The 23,987-nt window shown below is 35.9% G+C and overlaps 1 protein-coding gene across 4 annotated transcripts in view; it reads right to left on the reverse strand.

The window, feature by feature from the left end:
- TBC1D5 (TBC1 domain family member 5) overlaps positions 1-23,987 on the reverse strand; it is a 551,029-nt gene that overhangs the window by 62,244 nt on the left and 464,798 nt on the right. For 3 of the 4 annotated variants that reach the window (XM_023513703.1, XM_023513693.1, XM_023513701.1), the window contains 2 exons: positions 12,523-12,788; positions 7,925-7,990 (listed from right to left, as the gene is read on the reverse strand). In XM_023513703.1, coding sequence (XP_023369471.1) covers positions 7,925-7,990; positions 12,523-12,788 — 332 coding nt within the window. The remainder of the gene's footprint in view (positions 1-7,924; positions 7,991-12,522; positions 12,789-23,987) is intronic. The other variant, XM_023513698.1, reaches the window with a different exon arrangement.

The raw sequence follows: 23,987 nt of genomic DNA on the forward strand, positions 1-23,987 counted from the left end.
ATTGCAGGGTCAAATGGCAGGTCTATTTTTAGTTCTCTAAGTGTTCTCCAGATGTCTTTCCAAAAGGAACATATTAGTTTACATTCCCATCAGCAGTGCAGAAGTGTTCCCTTTTCTCCATATCCACTCCAGCATCTCTGGATTGGGGATTTTGTGATATGGGCTAATCTTACTGGAGTTAGGTGATACCTCAAAGTAGTTTTGATTTGCATTTCTCCGATGATTAAGGATGGTGAGCATTTTTTCATATATCTGTAGGCTGTGTGCCAATCTTCTTTAGAGAAATTTCTCTTCAAGTCCCTTGCTCACCCTGAGATGGGATCACTCGTTTTCTTCTTGCTAATACGTTTAAGTTCTCTATAGATTCTGGTTATTAAACCTTTATCGGAGCTAAAGTCAGCTCTTATCAGAATTTATCTCTGAATTCTCATATTTCAAATATATAGTAGTGGTAATAAAGAAACTGGCTATGTATCACACAAAAACTCACGTTTCTTCTCAATTATAGAAATTGTCAGTAGCTCACTAACATTTTTGTGCTTTTGAGAATACAAACATTTAGACCTTAAGAAAATGGAGTTAACAGAGTATGTTCTCACAGGGTATGAGAGAGTACAGTCTGCCTCCATACTTTGGGGTTCTGCATCTGTGGATCCAACCCCCCCATGTTCAAAAATATTTACAAAAATAAATAACAATAGAATAACAACAGTACAAATTTTAAAATGTAGTATACTATATAACGACTATTTAAATAGAATTTACATTGTATTGGGTATTATAAATAATCTAGAGGTGATTTAAAGTATATAGGAAGATGTATGTAGGTTATATGCAAATACTATATCATTTTATACAAGAGACTTGAGCATCTGTGGATATTTTTTTTCAGCATTTCTGAATCAAGAAAATCATTTAGAATATATTTTATGAGGTATTATTAAATATATTAAATATAAGCTCATTCTTAAGCTGTTTGAGGTGTGCATGTATTAAAACATGCATGTAGTCTTTCATTCATAACCAAACATGTCCTGTGCCTACTGATCTTAGGAAATGCCTACAAAAAGCTCTGTCTAGCACTGGGGATGGGAGGATGACCACAAAATGGGCTCTTAAAAATTTCCCAAAATAGCTGTACAAAAGAAATACAAATTTCTACACACACCCAGCTACAACCCCAGGTGACAAAAGCAAACGTGGAAGCACAAACAACCACACTCTGTAGGGCCGTAGTGGAGTGGGAATGTCCGTTCTTGTCTCAGACAATTAGAGGTGTGAGCTAAATCTTATAACTTGGGGTAGGGGGAAGCTCAAGGAGGATTATTTATGGATTATTCCTGGCAGAGAACACAGTATTTACAAAGGCTTTGGACGACTGCACTGGGAACATTTGGCGCAATCAGAACCTGATTAAAACCTCTACTACTCCCTGCCATCAATGTGTAATTGAAAATGGTACCCATTCCAAAGTATAAAGAAAGATTAAGTTCAACAGAATGCTTTTCTAAAAATTAGATGACTAATTCAATGGTTTTTGGGGACTAGGAGATTAAATATCAAATTCTTTCTAAAAGTTGCTGGCATCCTAAAAGTTAGGTTAGTCTCTCCCTTGGTCATCCAGCCCTGAGGAGTGGTGGACAGGGTATGATAAGGCCAGATTGAGGGTCAACCAGATCAAGAACTCCTGGTTCTAATGTTAAGGAGGTTGGATTTTATTTTACTGGTGGATGATGTGAGTTATGACAAATTTTAAGCAGTTTAGTGGCATGAGGATTACAAGGGCTTGATTAAGTGAGGCATCTGTTGCACTGGCCCAGTCAAGAGATTACATGGGCTTACATTATGGCTGTAGTGGCAGATTTGAGATGTTTACAGGGGAGAATTCCACAAGTCAATACCTGGTGTCTTGGTTTGAGTATAAACTCAGTGTATATCTAGTTGTGTGGCCTTGAAGGAGTCACTGATTCTTTCATCTACGAGAGGCCAGGTGTCCTAAAAGGATAATGTAAAGGGTTTAGCATGTGCCTAGCATATACTCTCAGTAGACACAAACCATTCTAATGGAAGGCATAATGGTGGCTTCCAAATCTAGAGCACGTAGTTCAATATGCAGTACTCTGGTTATACATTTGCAGGTCTTCTGGTGGGACACTGGCTGCAATTCTCAGTGATCTCTCACAGACTTTACTGGCTCTGGGCAAAGAGCATCACATGTGCCTCACGTAAGACTGCCTGGCAGAGCCATTGAAGTCCAGGCTATGCTCTGGGTGTATAGTCAGGTCCCCTGGTGAGAGCTTCATCTGCCAAAGAGGTACCTTTTTTTTTCTAAATTGCATAGTTACCTGTTGGATTAGACTTTGCTATATCTAAGTATATTGTGTGCTTCCTTCATTCTCCTTCCCTCTGAAACACTCAGTAACGATGTATTGTAACCCATGGAACTGGGAGGGAAGGAAAGAGGAAGGGAAATAATGTTAAGTTTCCACCATGTCCCATAAGCAATATTTTCATGAATTTCTCTTATTAAACTCAGAGGGAAGTAAGAATAAGTATTATGTATAATACTAAATACATAGGAAGAACCTCAGTAGACTGGAAAACAATTGAGGAGTTGGACACTGGATGTGAAAAGGAATGTTCAGGAAGCCAGGAGGTCTGAACAGAGGAGCTTGATGGGGAAACAACCCAGAAGAACAGAAAGGAAAAATCCCAGGAACTCAGTGTTGGGGCCACTAAAGGGGACCTTGAATTTATACAGTGACCAGGAGAAAAGAGACATCTGGCCCCTATCTAGGAACAGTTTGTTACCTTGCAAACTTGAGTGACAGAGCAAGAAAGCTGATGTCTACTCATAAAGACACACCTTGGTGCTATAAGAGAGTTAATGGGAGCAGCTTGTACTTGATGCCCCTGGAATAGACACGCTGAGTCCAGGCTTATGGCAGAAGTCAAACCCTGTTGGGTTGGGTACTTGCATGCAAACATGTGTTTTTAGATTACCAGAAGTGATAATTAAGAAAAGAATGACAGAGGTATCCATCTTTCATAAATTGATTCTGAAAGCCAGAGTCAAATCATAAGGTGTTTGAGGGAAACGCATTTATGGTATTATATCACCATCACTACTTGAGGAGGTAGCCCCTAGAGCCCTCACAATGGGGCAGGTGCTGTGATACTGCCCTGAAACAATCCTTCAGTAGCTGCTTTACTCTCTCTTTACAAGTGAGAAGTTAAGGACCCTCCCCAGGTCATCTAGCAGTGATGAGCGAGGATTCAAACCCAGGCCCAAATGCAGAGCCCAGGCTAGGCAAAGCTGCACCACTTTGTCTCCTAATAAAGGCTATGACAAGTGGGCTGTAGTAAATGCAACCTAAAATTAGATAAAAGAAAAAAGGAATGAAACCTTTTGAAAGTAAAGGGCAACTTCTGATTTTGTTCTCAGTCCAAAAACAACTCATTGATTCAGTGTCTTTTGGAATAGGCCTTCCACTAAAATGCATTTCACCTAATTGATGCTTCCCCAAATCCAGTTTACATGTATTTCTCTGCCTTAAAGTGATTAGACTAAACGTTACAGAACTACTTGTTCTACTTCAGGTCTATCACTTCTCAAGAACACCTAGAGCAGTAAATACTGTGACATCCACAAAGCTCATTTTCTGGTTTTTTGGTCTCTTCCCTCACTACCGTGAGCTCTTTCTCTTGTCATTGCTCTGTCCTGCTGTAGGTGACTCTGGCACCCCCTCTCCTTATCCTACCAATTTGCTGCTTATCACTTGCACTGAGACATTTCTGATAGGGCTTGCTTCTTGATGGTCTAGAGGGAAAGTCACCTCCAAACAAGTGAGCTCTTATCATATTAATGTGACTCAAATATTACTCATCAATTTAAAAAGCATTTTTTTCTCTCCTGGAAGGGATCATAAGAAACTTTTCTTATGTTACAAGTCATTACCCTTGAGGAAATAGGCTGGCGGATAGAGGTGGGAGAAAATGGAGTTCCCCTGACCCCGTTTTTCACTTAATACATTTCATTAATTGAAATTATCTAATGTTATATGTGTCTTAGTTTTACCTTAAGAATATCTTTTTTTTTGAAACAGAGCCTCAAGCTGTCACCCTGGGTAGAGTGCCGTGGCATCATAGCTCACAGCAACCCCCAACTCCTGGCCTCAAGCGATTCTCCTGCCTCTGCCTCCCAAGTAGCTGGGACTACAGATGATGGCCACAAGGGCTGGCTATTTTTTAGGGGGTTGCAGCTGTCATTGTTGTCTGGTGGGCCCAGGCTGGATTCGAACCCACCAGCTCAGATGTATGTGGCTGGCACCTTAACTGCTTGAGCCACAGGCGCTGAGCCTACCTTAAGAATATCAATACTGATCACCTGGGCAGGAAGAGTTTTAATCTTTTTTTTTCTTTTTATAGTTTAAAATACTCTGATGATCTAATGGTATCTGTGTATGTATTTTTTATTCACATCTATAACATAAATACATATATGCAAATATAAATTTTAAAGATGCCTATCAAAATTACTCAAGAAATCTAAATTTCTCTGTTAATGTTCCATTATATGATAATATTCAAATTCAGCTGCCCCTTAGTATCCATGGATACTCTAGTCCCTTATACAGAATGGCAGCAGTATTGGCATATAACCTGTGCACAACCTCCCATATACTTTTAGTCATGTTTAGATTACTTACACTTAATAACATGTAAATAGCTGTCATACTTTATTGTTTAGGGAATGATGACAAGAAAACCAGTCTGAATATGTTCTGTATAGAGCAATTATTTTCCTGAATATTTTCAATCTGTGGTTGGCTGATTCCACAGATGCAGAACAGCTGATTGTACTTCTGCTGTTACAAATTCTAAATTATCTTCTCATGTGTGTGCCTGTGTTTTAAAGCTTCTTGATTTATGAATAAATTCCTAAATATTTCTTGAAAAAGGTTTCTAGGGGTGGGTATGCAGTTTTCAAAATGAATTTTGAAGAAACGCATTGAGTTAAGTTTTTGAAAAACAAATTCTGCTGTGGCATATTTTTTGTGATGGCAACCTACACTGTAAGATATAAAATAAAACTTCACAATAATTTTTTTTTTGCAGTTTTTGGTCGGGGCTGGGTTTGAACCTGCCACTTCCAGTAGATAGGGCTGGCACCCTCCTCCTTGAGCCACAGGCACCACCCAACTTCACAATGATTTTTTATAAAATTACTTATAGATCGAAATTATAGACTCTCACCTCACAGTTTTTTTTTAGAGACAGAGTCTCACTTTATCGCCCTCAGTAGAGTGCTGTGGCATCACACTGCTCACAGCAACCTCTAACTCCTGGGTTTAGGTGATTCTCTTGCCTCTCAGCCTTCCGAGTACCTGGGACTACAGGCACCTGCCACAACACCGGGTTTGAACCCGCCACCCTTGGTATATGGGGCTGGCGCCCTACCCACTGAGCCAGAGGCACCACCCCCACACTCAGTTTTTTTCTTAAAAAATTAGAACCCATATAACCACTGTATGTTAAAAGTCATAAAAGACAGAGCTAAAAAAACCCTCATGAAAAAGGACTATATGCAATCAAAGCATCATTGAAAGTATTAACATGTACTTCATTTCTTGAAATTTCCTTCTTTACTTTAAAAAGAGGCATTTGAAAAAAAATAATAGTTCAATTCCTTAAAATTAAGAAGTCTACCTATTCTAATACATAGGGGACCATAAAAAGTTTGCTACCTATGGTGAAGTTCTCCAGGTTCTAATGTTACTGATCTCATTAAGCACAAATACAAAGTTTTTGGTTTCACAATTAGCTATTTTGGTTTACTTCCACTTCTTAGTGCTCCTCAGGAAGTATGTTGAGGAAAACAAAAAGTAACTTCTTCAAATCAAGGTAGGTGTCTTCTCATGGTCTCATCATTGTCAGAATCATCACCATAGATCAAAAGCTATTTATTTGTGACTCACTGCTATTAAAGTAGCTGCAACTTTCCCATCAGACTGATACAATCTCTGCTAAGAGTGTGGGAGGCAGAGGGGATTCTGAACAGAAACAGAGCTGGTTCTTGCCTGTGCAGGCTTACAGGGTAAAGGTAATGCTGAAGCAACAGGGTAAAGCTGGGGGGAAGGGAAAGCCAAAGGGCCAATGAAAACAGACGTGGGCACATAGTAGGTTCTCAATAAACACTTGCTAAATGAACGAGATGATTCTACTCATATAACACAAATTATTTGAACAAAATGATATAGCCTCATTCTTCAAAATTCTATTAAGAGAGTAACATTGCTCATCTGGCTCTGGTGTATAGGAAAAAAAAACAGATCGAGCAATAGCACAGAGGCAGAAGTCAGAATAAGCAAGCCAACTTCAGATCTCCCTTTCCTCAGGCATACATAGGGCTCCACAGCCCGTGTTTTTCTGAGAAGCTACAGATCTACTATACAGCAATTAGTTAACTAATTTAACTTTGGACAACCAAACACCTGTTAAAAAGTTATTTATGAGGCTCATAATTTAGTTTTCGGGAAAAAATATTAAGTCTTATGAATTCTCATCATATCAAATGATAACATTAATCTTCATCTAAATGCAAAGCTAAAAAGAGATCATGTGGAGGTTATCAGCCTTTTCTTTTCTATTTTCTCTTTTTTATGCACACTACTTAACAGACACCAAGAGGAGTAACAGCTCTTCACAGAATCCCTGAGTTAGAAAAGCCCTCAAAGGTCATCTGGTTCAATTACCAGAATATGGTCAGAAATTGTACCTGTGAAACATAGAACTATATATAGAAGTGAGAGCACATACCTCTACTGCCTTAGTGTGGTTGTTTTTGCTATTGTTAGTAAGCCAATATATAATCTCTTAATCACAATTTTTTTTTTTTCTTTTTGCTGTTTTTGGCCAGGGCCAGGTTTGAACCCGCCACCTCTGGTATATGGGGCTAGCGCCCTACTCCTTTGAGTCTCAAGTGCACCCCCAAATCCTTTTTTGTTGTTAATTTATTTAAAAGCATAGATATTATGAGGACATATCACTATTAAAATAATATTTTAGTACTATTAGCATGACTCTGTTATGTGGATATTTTAAAATTAAGAAAAACATTATATGAGTGCTAATTCATACTGCTATTATTTTAGTTTGAATTTGGATAGAAGATTCTTAAAGTTAGTATAGGCATTTAACATAGAACTCCACTCTATGGCACATTTCATCTAAAAGGGTGCATAATAAAAAATTAAGGCACTAAAGTTAAATATGTATGTTTTAAAATTCCACAAGAGGTACTAAAATGAATATAACTTTTTTGTGTTTATTAAATTGTTTTTTCTATATTTTGAACAAATATATATGATAATATTAAAATTTTTTTTATTTTAAACCATTGCCAATTACTATATAAGAAGATTTGCTACAACACACTTTATGTTACTATAATTTGTAATACTAAGGCTATACTAAAAAAATTCAAAAGCAGGTTGCAGTTCTTTTAGGTAAAATCTAAGTAATTCTGCCTGATCATAGCATATAAATTGTCTAATTTCACAACTAATTTGTCAAACAAAAACGTTTTTGTGTAACAAAAATGCCAGTCCCTATGAAATGCCTCATACAGTGTAATGTGTTAAAAGAACCATAAAACATAGGGTAAATCATATTTTGCAAAGAGGCCTGTGCACATTTAATAGAAAACCCACATTATAGCCAGGTTTAGTATCTCCAAGATATGAATGAGATGAGAAGGGACTTTTTTGTTCTAAACAACAGTGCCACTCAGTGGCCGGAAAATGGTAGTAAAATGAAAACAGTATGAAGAGAAGGTGGGGAGAAGGGAAAATGGAATTTTGGAGTAGGCAATGATAATACTGTAGACAGGGAGGGGGATGCTACATTGCTAAGGTAACTGTACCTTGGAGGTCAGTTAGCGTCTGGACAGGAGCAGAAACCTGAGCATCGCTTCCTGTAACTATATCGCCTAGATTTCATAAGAAAAAATAATTAGATTTCACAAAAAGGAAATAACTTTTCTTTCACATTCAAAGTTGTAATAGTTTTATCAAATTACTAAAAGTAAAGCACAATAAAACATAAAGCACATGCTTAAAAATTAATATTAATTATTTTTAAAGGAAATAATTTTTAAGAGTGTTTCCTAAGAAGCTTTTGTGTTTTTCATAAAGAAAACATAAACAAGTTTCTGCTAGTCTAGAGTATAAAAAACTTTAGTTATCAAAAGATTTTACTGAGCAGATTTCATAAGCAATCTTCAAGTATTAGTGTGATTTCATATTTTCTTTTTCTTTTTGAAAAGAATTTTTTATCCAAAAGTAACCTATATGTCACTTATTTAAAAATAGGCATTCTTTTGAAATTGATTTTCTCTTATATCAGACAAAATTTATTTTTAACTAAATGATAAGATAAAGACCTAAATAAGATGGAAGTTCATATTAAGTAATGAAACGATTTCATGAGTTACCACATGTACTTATAAATGTCAACATGTAAAAATAAATCTGTGAACTGCATACCCTTAACTTGATATATTTATCATAGGCAAGATTTCATTTACAAATTGGACCTGTAGTAAGTGCTTAAAATAAAGATGTGTTCAAATTAAAAAGCAATTAAAAATACAGACAAAGGAAACAGAAGGAAAAAAAAAACTGAGTGGATTTTGAGAACACAAGTAAGAAAAGAAAAGGAGCATAAAGGGAAATCTTGTGAAAAACTGGAGGGGAACTACCATTTAGAAGGAAGGCTTTTTGGTTCTTTGATTTCCTTCCTGGATGACAAAGTTCAGCACCGAGTACAGTCACTGTCAACAGAATAATTCTCTGCATATATTGCCATCTGAAGGCCTATGATATTTTGAGATTAATAAGCTACAGAAAGAAGTATTTTTTAAAAAGCACCATATTTTTTTATATATAATTTCTGATTAATAGATTTACTTTCCCTTATGTACAGCAGTAAAAAAATCAATTTCTGAATTTAGTAACATGCCCTTGATGTCCTAACCATTTGCTACATTTATGATTTATAGCATGGCCAGCTCATCTGGAAAGTGGTAGGTTGTAATTATATCATTCCTATTAATTAACAATGCACATTTACTATAACTGAAATAAAATCTATAAATAGGAACACATCCTAAACAAGTGATAAATAGCTTTTAGCAAAAATAGGCCCCAAATTTTCATAATGTAACTCTAAATTCACTGACAAATGGTATGCCCACTTTCTCTGTATTTGAAGATTTTCAATTCTATGCTTGCTACCCATCTTACTGTGCTTCTTCTAAATCACCTATTAATATATAGAGACAAAAAACTCATTTTAATATTAAATATTCAAGAAAATTGTGGAGAACATCTGTGAGGCTTTTTTCTTCCACTATCCCACCCCCAACACACACACAAACTAAAGAATTCATTTCAAGCACACACTTAGGAATTTGGGTTACAAATACTAACTACCCCCATATGAGCAAATAAACACAAATAATTGAGAGTTAACTAGTCTATGAAATCCATAAATAGTTTCATCTTTATAGACAACCATTTTTCAAAACAACTTTCAAATTTTCCAGCACAGCACACTAAGATGGCTATTACATCATCTTTCCTCAAAGGCCCTGAGCAGACGACTCTGTTCTGAGACAGAAATCACACCCCAACACCAGCCTCCTGATGGGCTAAATGCTGTGTTTACTCATCTATGGGACCAGGTGACATACTTGCAGATTTGTCAGTGTGATGGCAAAGCCGGATACTTGTGAGAAATAAAAGCATAAAAAAAATGTTGGAGAAACATTTTTCATTGTAGCCTTGTTAAATATATCTTTTACCAAAAGAACTATAAATATTTAGAGCTGGGAGACTCCCTAGGGATTGACCCAAACCTCTTATTGTAGGGCGAGGAAACAGGATCAGAGAGTGTCAGGGTGCCTTTTGGGGTTCATCAGTGGGTGAGTGAAGGAAAAGTATCAAACCACAGTATCTTCTACTTCTACAAACTATTCTCTTTCCCTTTTATTTTATTCAAACCTCTATGCAGGGAGGGGCATTAGCAGGAATATTTATCATTAATATTGAAGGTAGACAGGCTTTTTGGGTAGACTGACATGAGAAGAAGGAATCAGAAATAAAAATATAAAAGGGCTGTCAAACAAGGCTACTTTGTTTTAGGACAAGGATTAGTTACAAAATGCCCTGGTGACATCCATGTTCCAAATAGTTTGCTTAAGTGCTCTGTTGTCTCCTTGTAACTGGGGACTGAGTTTTCATCAATTGTTCCATCTCCACACACTTCCTTTCTCACTTACTGTGATATTAATACTTGACATTTCCTTAGAGACACAACTTTATATTTCTAGAGTCATTTGGCTTGGTTCCTCAGAAAATTTAAGCTACAACATTAAGAGATTCTCTGACTCATTTGCTTGTCATCAGTTAGAATTACAAGTGACTATAGCTTGTTATCAAAGCAATATTGAAATCATATTTGTTTAGAACAATAAAACAGTACAATTAAGAAATATGTAAAATAACATTCATTCCCATTCTGGAAGTGGGCAAGTCTCTGGCATTAAAATACATTTACAACATGTTAATGACTCCAAATCTCCTTTTTAAAAAATCATGTTTGACAGTTCTGTATCAAAAAGAATGTAATTTTCAATGAGCTAGTCTTATGAAAGGTGCAGTTTTTGTTTTTTTCTTTTTAGCCTGGGTCGGGTTCGAACCCACCAGCCTTGGTATATGGGGCCGGTGCCCTACCCACTGAGCCATAGGCACTGCCTAGTCTTATGAAACGTAATTGAATAATTTAACGAAAATTTAAATACTGATTTATAAAATCTAATATTTCACACAGGCAAAGACATATAGAAAAGATACATAACAAGATGTATGTAACCAAGAGAGGAATACAGACACACACACATATACTCATTATTGAATAATGCTCATCATTTTCATCATTGGGAAATAAAGGCATTTTAGCTTAGGTTTACCAATTTAGATGCCATATGTAAAATTTTTAATAATTTTTGATATAATCTTCCTAAACAGAGTATATGAAAAATAGTTTGAGGTCTTCTCGCTGATCATGTTACTACTGTTATTGTCAATACTAATTATTACTGAATGCTGATGTAATAGAGGGATCCCTTTAAGACATGAATGAGGGTTTTTGGGTCAGGATGTTTGCTCTGACATTAAATAGCCCAAGACTGTTAAGCTTTGTGAGGTTTTAGGATAGCTTTTTATATATATTGTGCCATCATGTTATTATTTCTTGTTTCTATAGTACAGTTAGCCGAGTCACACCACTAAAAATAAATATAGCTGTTTCAAATCTGTTAAGAATAAGGGGGATTAGGCTGGGTGTGGTGGCTCATGCCTGTAATCCTAACCATCTGGGAGGCTGAGGCTGGTGGATTACCCGAGCTCACAGGTTTGAGTCCAGCCTGAAACAGGTGAGACCTTGTCTCTAAAAACAGCAGGGCGTTGTGGAAGGTGCATGTAGTCCTTGCTACTTGGGACACTGAGGCAAGAGAATTGCTTGAGCCCAAGAGTTAGAGGTTGCTATGAGCTATGACGTCAAGGCACTCTACCCAGGGTGACAAAATGAGACTGTCTCCAAAAAGAAAAAAAAAAAAAAGAATAGGAGGGCTTAATATATTATGTCATTTTAAAATAGGTGGAAAACAGGAGTACATAGATTCTGAGTAAGAACCTGAACGTCTCTCTTATGAATAAAGTACACGAGAGAGGTGAAGCATTGGAAAGGTCACAAAAAAGGAAAGGTCACATAAAAGGAGCTCACCAGAGTCCCAGTAGCAAAAGTGCTACCAACAGCAGTGCCCCTCTCTTATCAAAGCAGATGTCTACATGGACTGGTATCTCAGGGTTCCTCCACTCTAACATTCTGTGGTTCTAACTTTTAGTTCATGGACACATATATTTATTTTGGCTGCTTAAGATAGTTTAGATGTTTTTCCTCTTTAAAATTCTAGTATGTATTCCTGAGAGATAAAGCAGCTGAATGAGAGACCACAAGCCTCGTGGCATGGTGCTGCCAAACCACTGCAATGTGTTGATTAATGCTTGAACTAGTAAAGCCCATGGCATCAGAATCCCCATTTCAAATTCTCTCCTACTGTACAAAGTCTAGCAGAGAATAGACCCCACTGATCTCAAGTTCCGTATTGTGTCAATTCATGCCACCATACTGTATGGGCACCCAAAGGACAAAACCACAAGTCTACTAGAACATAAATGTTAAATAAAAACCTCTACAAATTACCTAATAAAATGTTTTTAATTAAGAACAATAAAGTATCTAATATTTCAACTTAAAAAGGATCAAAAATAACATACTAAAAAAATAATTTTTGCATCAATTTCTATTTCTAAGAGGTTGATTCCTCATAAGCAGGTAAGGAAATTTCAGGCTACACTATGAGCATGTTCTTTGGATCGATTAGCACTTTTTTCCTACCTTTGTTCAATTGCACTGGCATGCTTTCCGATTTCATCAGCCTCTGCTGTTGTTGCTGCTGCTGCTGCTGTTGCAGGTGATGCCTTGGGGCCTCTGTTGAAGTCCTGGTGGGAATTACAGCAGAGGAGGCACTACCACTTTGGGCCGCTGGTACAGGACCACTCATGGTTCCTGGGGCCATCGCTGGGGAAATTAACTTTCTTCCAAAATTAATCAGGCTATTAGAGACCTTATTTATATTCAGAGGAGCACCTTTAGCATTGGTCCTGTAATAAAAAAAAAAGAAAAAGAAGATTACTCTATTTCACATACTTCATTGTGTGCTTTGGAAAAGGCCATTCACTGGCTGTGTAAGGTGAGAAGTGAAAACTTAAAAGTGACCACAAAAATAACAAAAAAAATGAGATTCTTAAAAACATGGCTTATGGAAGAAAGCTTTATTACTTTTCATTCATTTATTCAACAAACAGCACCTATCATGTGCCAATACTCTGCTAGATTCTGGGGATGTAATTGCCCAACAGAGACACAGTCCCTCTCCTGGAGCTGCTAATCTAGTAGTAAAGAACTATCTTAATCAAAAATTTGCATAAATAAAAAGATAACTTACAACCTGTGATGCAGACTACCAAGGTGAGGCATAGGGCTGGGCAAGTGCTGGGGTGCTCACAGAAGGGCACACCTATGAAACGAGGCTGAGAGTAGATTTCCCACAAGTCCTGGCACACAGGTACTAGACCAAATTTAAAATGGCTTTGAAAATAAATGTGTTTGAGAGTCACGAAGTAAATTCATAAACACTATGTCAAGTGCCCAGTCCATTAAAATTGCAATCCACGTCTACCCCATTGCCACTCTTTCTATCCTCCTTCTCCACCTCCCTGATTTATTTATTTATTTATTTATTGAATGGTAACTGTGTACATTTATGCACTTCTAGGGTACAGTGTGGTGTTTTCACACACAATCTGAAACCGATTTTTTTTTTTTGATAGCACTTTTCATCATCTGACAAATGTATATTTTATTTATTTGGTTATCATTTGTCCACCTCCTCCAATTTCCATTTGAATAGAAGTTTCATCAGGGCAAGGATTTTTGTTCTTTTGTTAAACGCTATGTTGCCATCGTCTAGAACGCTGCAGGTGCTTTCTAATTATTTGTTAAAAGGTAGCTGCATCCACCCACTTGTCACAGTGGGACAAGAGGCCCTGCTTCTAGCCATGACCCGCTTCTCCTAGTCGTGATCCAAATGCCATCTCCTTTGATCTTTCAAGATAGCTGCTTCTGTGTCCTACCTGCATCATCATTTCTCATTTACTGCATCATTCCATTAGCATACAACCGTGGGGAGTGTGCATGTGTGCATACTAACTTCTCCTCTGAACCCTCATTCCTACTACACTTCTTTCCTTATTCACAACATGTATTTTCAAGCTATCTTAACTTGCTACTTCTGCTTCTTCCGTCTTTGGTCTACTAAGCTCTGGCTGTGGTCTCTTTGCCATTGCTCTAAAACCACTTTCCAAGGTCACCAAGGACTCCTGCATTGAAAATCCAAAGGTCTGTTCTATTTGACTCTCTTAGCAGCTGTCAACTCCCTTAACCATTCTTTTGCCTCTTATACACTCTCTTTTGCCTTCCATGGTTCACCAGCATCTGAGTTATAATTGTGTCTGGCAAATAGAGGGCACCAGGTAAACATTTGTTAACCAACAATTACTTCCTAAATATCTTAGTTGTAGGAGGCAGCACAACTCCCTGACAATACTGAAGTTTGTATTTTTACTGACCAAATCATTAATAGAAACTTCTTTCCTTACAATTATGCTTTTTCATAAAAGTGGGAAACTGAAAATCCACTTTGAGAGATCTACTAATTTGATTTTAACTAAACTGAATTTTTATTATCATTTCCCTTTCTTAGATCTATCTGACAGCATTTATACAGAAATTCTTCTTTTTATATGACAGCTATATCTTTATAGATATAGTATAGTATTAACTAGGTATTGCTCTAAAACAGAATTGATCCACAGTTCTAAAATAAAGTTCCATAAAGTTTTCTCTAATGGTACTAGCTAAATGTTAAGGGCTAGGCATTGAAGACTTACATTGCTTTGGAGATAAGACACATCAAATTTAAAACACAGAATTTAGCTTTATATAAGAAAGATCTATTCATTTATAACTCAGTGAAGTGTGAAAAAAATTTCAAATGTTTCTTTTGACATCAAGTTTCATCTTTTTAAGACTTGAGCTAATCAATGTCTTTCCAAAATTATTGAAAATAATGCTTCTTGATGGACATAAGGATATAGGTATGATTACGCACCACTTAGTTCATTTTTCAGCTGCTTCCTAATGAAGTAGAGCACTGCCAAGTTATAGATACTAAAGGTTAGCAATAGAGAAGCCATTCAATACATGTTTATTGAGACAAAAATGGTTGAAATGAGAAAAAGGAAACTTGTAAATTTTGGATGAACTAGGCATTTACTCAGCACCCTGCATCCATTCCCATTCCTTGTGAGTGGCAGTAGAAAGAAGAGTTATCATGAAGTTCTGTTGCCTTGAAGTTTTGCATGTTTGCAAGTCAAGATTCATAATTCACAGATATGAAGAAGTTATAATGTTGTTAGCCTCTTTTATACACAAAAATGTACCAGTCAAATTCCCATATTGCCAGTTGTAAAATTTATATGTTGATAAAAGTACTAAGAAACTGCTAGAGCATTATCAAGAGAATATGGTTAATGTATCTTCATTACTACTAATAGCCATGAAAAACATATAGATCTAGCTTATGCTGAGCAATTTTTCATCTGAATAGCTCTTAAAAGGGGATGAACACTATTTTCCTTTTTTGAATTTTTTAAAACCGCTTTCTCCCTCATCTACTACCTATAGCTTCCAGAACAACATTTTCTTTTCAAAACAACTATTGAAAGTGACTGTATGTATTTTTAGGATATAAGCAACTGTAAATCGTGTACTTGTAGCGAAAGCAATCTGCCCATAGTTTTTCTTTTTTAGGCATGACAGTTTTTATGCCAAAGTTCTCTAATTTGGATCTGAAATATAAGTAGCAGCGTTCTTCAAATGAAATACTAAATAACTTCCAACAATTATTAATGGCTGTACTATGTACTGTTAAGTCCTATGTGTTAAATTAATGAAAATTTATGCACTTGTCAGAGATCTGATGGGCAGTGGGGACTCGACTGGATAAAAGATGAAGTGTAATGTTAAACAGTGTTGAAATAAATGGCAAGAAGAATCTGGTGTTAGCAAGACACTGAGTATCAAACCTAATGAGAAACCAATTCTGTGTAACTGAAAGCTTTCATTACTATGTCTATCTAAATAGTACCACCTAGGAGAGATTGTTTTAAAATTGTGCCAAGTATCTACATTTGGTACAACGTCATTTAGCAGATTAAGTCAGCATCAACAAGATGCATTTTCTGAAGACCCAAGAATCTCTTCAAAATACCTGTACCAGAACCTAATTCTGACCTGACTTCACTGCTGGGGCTTCTTTTGCTTAGTTTCTGATACCTCTTCCTAGACTCCTGCTATCTTACAGCCCAGCTTTCTAACCCATACTCTGCTGAGAGAATTTTTAAAGTCTCCAATGCCTTCTTAGTTGCCAGAGCCATGACTTGTTTTTATTCAACTTCTAAAATCTATCTGAAACTTAAAAAAAAAAAAAATTATCATAGTATCACCTTTGTAACAATTACCCACAACCTTTCTCTCTTGGTATTCAAATCTCAACACCATCCTGCTTTATCTCCTGTCTACCTATATTTATTTTTAGAACCGGTTTTAAATATCTAATACTTATTTCACTTTTTGCAATAAATTTTGTTTGATGTTTCTTTATGTTTTTGTCGAAGAATCCATTTTCAATTTGCAGGGAGCTCTAAAAGTCACCCCTGAAGTTACCATACAGAGGGAAAACAGGATATTATAGTTCAATGTATATTTACAAAATATTCACTACAAAATTTTACAAAGGGGTGACTACACGTAGAATACTTTTGTAAATACAGAGGGTGCCAAAAAAAAGTATACATATTTTAAGAAAGGAGAAAACTATATTGAAATTGTGATAATATATACCAATAACAAAAGATGAATAAAGGTCACATTTGACTTCTGGTGCTCAGTGGTTACCATCAGCATCCAGACACTTCTGACTATGGTGGACTACTACTTGACCATGCTGACCACAGTGTCCACTTGTATCGCTGCACATGTTGGTCACTTTCTTTCTGAAGCACTGCTAGCCTAGCCAGTTTTCTACAGTACACCACATCCTTTAAGGTCCCTGGTAGGAAGAAGTCAAGGCATGTTGAGTCAGGAGATTAGGGAAAACTCAGCAGCACCTCTTTGTCCTATCCATTGTCCTGGCAAATTCTCATTGATGTAGGGTGACCAGACGTCCTGCTTTTGGCGGGATAGTCCCCCTTTCCTTTTCAACAATTTGTTCCGCGTCCCGCGGCGTTTTCAAAAAGTCCCGATTTTTGGAAAGAATGCAGGAACGGGCAGAAGAACAAGAAGGGAAAATACGGTTTTCGGCTGCCATGTGGCTATTTCACCAGAATATGAGTTTTATATTATTTTTAATTTTACAATGTTAAACTGTAATAATAACAAATAATTGCTGAGAAGTGATTATCAAGAACTGCTTATCAAAGTTTGCATTGTTGTCAGGCCCTGCCCTGCCGCGTTCAGTCCCTTGCCCCGCCCCCTGGCCCGGTTGTCCTGCCTTACCGATGTTAAAATCTGGTCACCCTACACTGATGTAAACTCTCACATCTTGGTGGAAGTACACCTTCCATTAGGGTGGTGTTCATTCGGCACATGTAATACTGTAATCTTGGGATGATACTTCCCACTTTGCTGTTTTAAGACTGAGTTGCATGCTTCTGCTAAATCCTGTCTCACCTGCACATTGTTTGCTCTTTTCTATGGTGAGCATGTTAACTGTTCCAGCACCACAGCAGAAGACGAGGGCCTGTTGCTGTGTGAGACTGCCCAGATTTTCCTTTGTGCACATCACACATACTAACATGTATCTCAAACTTACACCAACATGTGCAATTGTTAGGCGTGTTGGAGGTTCTCTTGCATGCTCACACTTCCATTGGCATTGTAACTCTCCCCTTCTCGAATTTCAAATACCAATTCAAAATGGCCCAGCTTGAGTTATGTAAAATTTAAATAAAAGTTTGCTACAAAAACAAAAACAAAAAAAATCCAAAATGGCCTTGAGCTTGCAAAAGGACAACCAAGCTTCTGGTATTTTCTTGGACTCTCCTGTCTGTTACATGGTACCACTAGTACTCGTTTGATTAATGCCGTCTTTTGAGTGAACATCATATTACACATTGCTACTGTAATTCAATTCAACTTTGAAAAGTAATACATAGATAACATCTCTTAAAATTGTGTATACATATTTTTGGCAGCCCCTCCATGTTTTGTTAATTTTTCTAATGAGTATTTTGTGAATAAAGGAACACGTAGATACGATTCCCCATTTTCCCTATGTATAGTGACTTTAGGGGCAACTTCTGCAGCACTCTATATTTTAAATTATTTTTCGCAATATATTCTAATTGATATGCTTCTTGTTATTTCTTTCCTTGCCTTCTCCAAGATTGAATGCTTGGGTCATTCATTCACTCTTCATTTTCTCTCTTTTCTAATGAAAGCATTTATAGCTATGTGTTTGCATCTGATGACAGCAATAACATTAAAGTTTTTTCCCAATTTGTAAATAATTTCTTGATTTGGGGTAATCATTCTTACTATTCCCCCATGCACTTGGTAGTTGGAAATAAACATTTCTCTTGTAAAAAAAAAAAAAAAGTCTCTTGTCTTAATTGTAATTTAGGTACATTTTAAAATTTTAGATGGGCGATTTTCTGTTTAAATATTACCTGATTTATTAAATAAAAATAGAAATATCAGAAGAATGGATGTGGCAAAATGCTCTGATTTTTCAGAAGGATTGTAGAAACCACAAATTAAAAAATAGATTGATTTATATGACTCTTTTTACCAGTTACTTGGAAATGAATGTTGATTCTCTAAAAACAAGTCATTCCAAGGCAATTTTATTTTGTTTCATGGTGTTTAAAGTCTTTTAGATTTTGTCAAGGTATGTCAGTATCTGTGGATTGAACAGGTATGTAATTGTTCAGTTACAGCTGAATTATACCTGAAGTATATTGTTGAATATTCTAGCACCCACCCAGTGCTCCTTGTGATTATACAGATCTCAGATTTGGTTTTCAGATTTGCTCACTACTCCATTTTTGGTCATAAATCAACTTCTGTTGATAAGTTATGTAACCATGTGAAAGTTATTTATGCTGTTTAGGTATGTTTTCTTACCCCTAAAACAAGGGGCTGAATTTTATGATAATTTAGGTCCCCTTTACACAGAAAATCCTATAATTTTATGACTAAAAAAAAGAATACATAACTATTGAAGTTCAGACCAAAGGCTTCAGAGATACCCAATATAACAGATAAAAACAATAAAAAATTTTTAATATTCTCAACATGAAGAAATGATACATGTTTAAGGTGATGTATATACCAATTTCTCTAACTTGATACTAGACATTATGTACATGTATTTGAAATAGCACATGGTATCCCATAAATATGTACAATTTTTATGTGTCCATTAAAAATAGTAATGAAAGCAAAAATAAAAAGACTAAAAAAGAATCAAAATTTAAAATAATCAATAGGCTAGCATAAGAAATAAACAGATAAAATTCAACACAGATAAAAGCTCATGCTATTATTTTAAAACTTTTTATAATTGTACATTATATATAAAACAAGGCATGAATTAATATGAATTCAAATAAAAAAAATCAAATAAACTCCCAACATTAATGTTTTTGTTTGGTTGAGAAGGCTAATATGAGTTCATAGTGATGATATCAAAGAAAATTAAGATTCCTGGGCTGCATTAATACTAGATGAGCATTCACAGTGCAAGAGAAACTGTACAACTATGGCAGTCAGCTTTTGGTTATGGATAAATTTCTGAAAGAACTGAGGGTGTTTATAAAATGTAGTAGAATAGTGTGAAAGTTGAAAACAATCCTACAAGAAGAATGGCTGAAAAAAACTGGGGAGCAAGTTATCTAATATTATGAGGACTGCCATGAGGGAAAGCAGCTCTTTTTTTGCTGTGGCTTTGAAAAATGAGGTAAGTTACAAAAGAGAGTTTAAAAAGCTATGACATAGGAAGTCCTATTTAGTGATGAAACGGCTCCACTTAAAATATTGAGTTCTCTAACCTTGGAACTGTACTAGCAGAGATTGGAAAATCATCTTTATACACACAGCCTTCCTGGGCTTGGCCTGGTAGAGACATAATATATGAAAGCCCCTTTTAAACTCCAAGTTTATGCTTCTGCAGTGCCAAATACATAGTATGCTCTGTTGTATTCATTGTATCATTCAGATGATATGTCCAAATAAGAAGCCTGTACACGAGTCTAGGACCTTGAGGAATGTTGGTCAGATCTCATCTTCAAACTTAAGGGAATACTCATTTGCCCTAGTGCCATATTTCCACCCACAGTTTTATTCTGTTACTTTTACCCCTATTTCTCTTTTTTGTTTATCTTCCTTCCGAGATCTATTTTCTCTATCCTCTTCCCTTTTCTATCATAGTCTCCCTTTTTTCTATCACTTTCTCTATCATTCTAATGATACTTTTTTCTACCATAAAACATTTAATGTATTTTAAAATTATCTTCTTAAGTGCAGAGAGTACTTGGAAAAAGCAAAGTGATGCTACTAAATATATATCCATATCTCTGTATCTTTGGTTTGGGGATAGAAATAATATTCTCTTTGCATCCCTTGTATGTGTAGTATTCCAAGCCCATTGTTAAGATATACTCTGATTGGATAATTGGATAATGGCTTATATTCATTTATTCCATGCTTCTAAATAGTAATCTATTTAGAAATTTAAATATCAGAGTTGTAACATAATATTTTTCAAGATGATTCTGATATCCAGGCTAATAATCAGGATGAACGTCTACTTAAAAAGTCTATAAGCTCAAGGCTTTGAATTCTATGAAATGAACTGATTTTCAATGTCCTTAATTCAGTAACTATGAAGTTGAGTATATCAAATTTACTTCAGTGAAAGATATCTAAATCTAATTTTAATTTGATTGCCATAGTGTAAGGTTTGTTATCTTGAAAATGAAATTTACTTTTTTTTTTTTTTTTTGAGACAGAGTCTCAAGCTTTTGCCCTGGGTAGAGTGCCATGGCATCACAGCTCACAGCAACCTTGAACTCTTGGGCTTAAGTAATTCTCTTGCTTCAGCCTCCCAAGTAGTGGGGACTACAGGTGCCCGCAACAATGCCTAGTTATTTTTTTGTCGTTGTTGCCATTGTTGTTTAGCAGGCCCGAGCTGGGTTTGAACCTTCCAGCTTTGGTTTATGTGGCTGGCGCCCTACTCACTGAGCAAGGGCACTGCCCAAAAATGAATTTACTTTTATTAAGGAATTCTAGATTTTATAGGTTTTTACTAAAATAAATGATAAAAGTTAGCTTGTCTTTACTCATTCCTTTGGAAGTTTAAAGTTTAAGGAAAACATGTTTACTTTCAGCTATAAAAATTATAATTCTATTATGTGTAGTATGTAAATTTTTATCAATATGATTCAAAGCAAAAGGATTAGTCATTGTTAGGAATAAAAGGTTTGGCATTACTGAGTGGTAGATATAAGCTAGATTCTGGGGGTTACTTAATTGGGTCTAAACACAATTTATAATAATGGTTAAACTAGTGTAACAAATAATCAATTATGTATTAATCATGATACATAAAATCATTACATAAACTTCTCTCTCTTTATATTTATGTATCTATCTATATTTTTATAATTAAAAATATCTGTATTAAAATATGTATCATGAATTAACTATTATACTTTTAAGGTGGAGGCACAGAAGACAATAAAATATAAAGAGACATCTGAGTCCATGAAAGTCAACAATCACATTTTACAAATGTAGGTACAGGGAAAAACACATTAGAAAAATACGTTAGAAAAACAGAGCAATTTATTTTCTCTTAATAAAAAAAAAGTCAAGACTGCAAGTAAAAACTTACAAAACACTAATAAGAAATTGAAGACCTAATTAAATGAAGAAATAATCTATGTTCATGGATTAGATAATTCAACAATGTATAATATATTCAATATAATCCCAATCCCAACAAATTTTAAAAACATTGACAAGTTGATTATAAAATTTACATGGAAATGCAGAGAACCTAGACTAGCAAAAATAATGAAAAAGAATAAAGTTGGAGAAATCAACCTACTTAATCCCAAAATTTGCTATAAAGCTACGTAATTAAGCAAGCATGTTATTACGAGGAGAAAGTCCTGGAATGGGCTCACATATGTGGTCGACTGCTTTGCAAGGAAGGATTCCATTCAATTCAACAGGGAGAAAAAAGATTTTTTAAGAATGGTGCTGAACAGCTAGATATCCATACAGAAAAAGATGAAGCTCAACCTTTACCTCATTCCACACACAAAAATTAATTTGTGGTAGATCGCCGACTTAAACACAGATGTTAGAACCATATAAATTCTAGAAGAAAGCAAGAGAACATCTTTGAATATAAAGGGTTAACTCATCACGCTTGTGCTACCCAAATCCTGTACTTTCCAAACGTGTTCAGAACTGGCCTTTGATTGATTTCCTAAAAGACAATCTTTAAGCCTTAATTCTCCCAATGGCTTGCTGGAAGAATTAAGCACTCCATTGTGGAAGGACACTGAAAGTCTGGGCAGGCAAACCTCAGAGACATTGTGGGCTCGTTTCCAGACTATCTCAGTAAAGTAAATCTCATGATAAAACAAGTGAAGCCACACTAATTTCTGGGTTTTCCAGTACTGCTAAAAGTTATGTTTATATTATAGTTTATACTGAAGTCTAATATTAAAGTGTGCATTATGTTTGAAAACTGTAAAATGTTTTGGTGCTAAAAATTGGGAACAATCATCTGAGCCTTGGGCAAGTGGTAATCTTTTTGCCAGTGGAGGGTCTTGCCTTTAAGTTGATGGTTGTGAAGACTGGAGTGGCTGTGGCAATTTCTTAGATAAGACAACAGTGAAGTTTGCCACATTAATATGGACTCTTCCTTTCAGGAAATATTTCTCTGTAGCATGAAATGCTGTTGGATAACATTTTACCCACAGTAGAACTTTCAAACGTAGAGTCAGTCATCTCAAACACTGCTGCTACTCTGTCAACTAAATTTATTTAATATTTCAAATTCTTTTGTTGTCATTTCAACAATGTTCACAGCATCTTCAACAGGAGTAAATTCTATCTCAACAAACCACTGTTAGCTCATTCATAGTAAGCAACTCCTCATCCATCACTTTTATAATGAGATTGCAGTAATTCAGTTGCATCTTCAATTTCTACATCTAATTCCAGTTTTCTCACTATTTCCACCCCATTTGTAGTTACCTTCTCCACTCAAGACTTCAGTTCTTCAGAATTATCTATGAGGGTTACAATCAGCTCTTCCAAACTCCGATTAATGTTGATATTTTGACCTCCTCCCATTAGTCACAACTGTTCTTAGTGACATAGATCTGTAACAGTGAATCCTTTCAGGAAGATTTTCAATTTACCCAGATCCATCAGAGGAATCACTATCCATGGCAATTATAGCCTTATGAAATGTATTTCTTAACTAGTATGTTTGTCAAGACTTGACAGTGAAAATTACTCCTTGACTCATCGGGTGCAGAATGTGTGTTGTGTTGTCTTAGCAGGCATGAAAACAACATTAATCCCCTTGTATATCTCTATTACAGTGTAGGTGACCAGGTACATTGCCAATGAGCAGAACTATTTTGAAAAGTAATCTATTTTTATGATCGGTAGGTCTCAACAGGGGGCTTAAAATGTTCAGTAAACCATGTTATAACAGATGTGTTATCATCTAGGCCAGTGGTTCTCAACCTTCCTAATGCCGTGGCCCTTGAATACAGTTCTTGTGGGTTGCGACCCACAGGTTGAGAACTGCTGATCTAGGCTTTGTTGTTCCATTTATAGAGCACAGGTAAACATGATTTAGCATAATTTTTAAGGGTCCTAGAATTTTCAGAATGCAAAATGAATACTGGCTTCAATTTAAAAGTCACCAGCTGCTGGGGTGGCACCTCTGGCTCAAAGGAGTAGGGCGCCGGCCCCACATGCTGGAAGTGGTGGGTTCAAACCCAGCTCTGGCCAAAAACTGCAAAAAAAAAAAAGTCACCAGCTGTATTAGCCCTACTAAGAGAGTCAGCTTGTCCTTCAAAGGCAGATACTGACTTCTCTCTAGCTATGAAAGTCTTACATGGCATCTTCTTCCAATAGAAGGCTGT

Source organism: Otolemur garnettii, unplaced genomic scaffold (genome assembly GCF_000181295.1).
Source record: "Otolemur garnettii isolate 467f Iridium unplaced genomic scaffold, OtoGar3 scaffold00002, whole genome shotgun sequence".
NCBI lineage: Eukaryota > Metazoa > Chordata > Mammalia > Primates > Galagidae > Otolemur > Otolemur garnettii.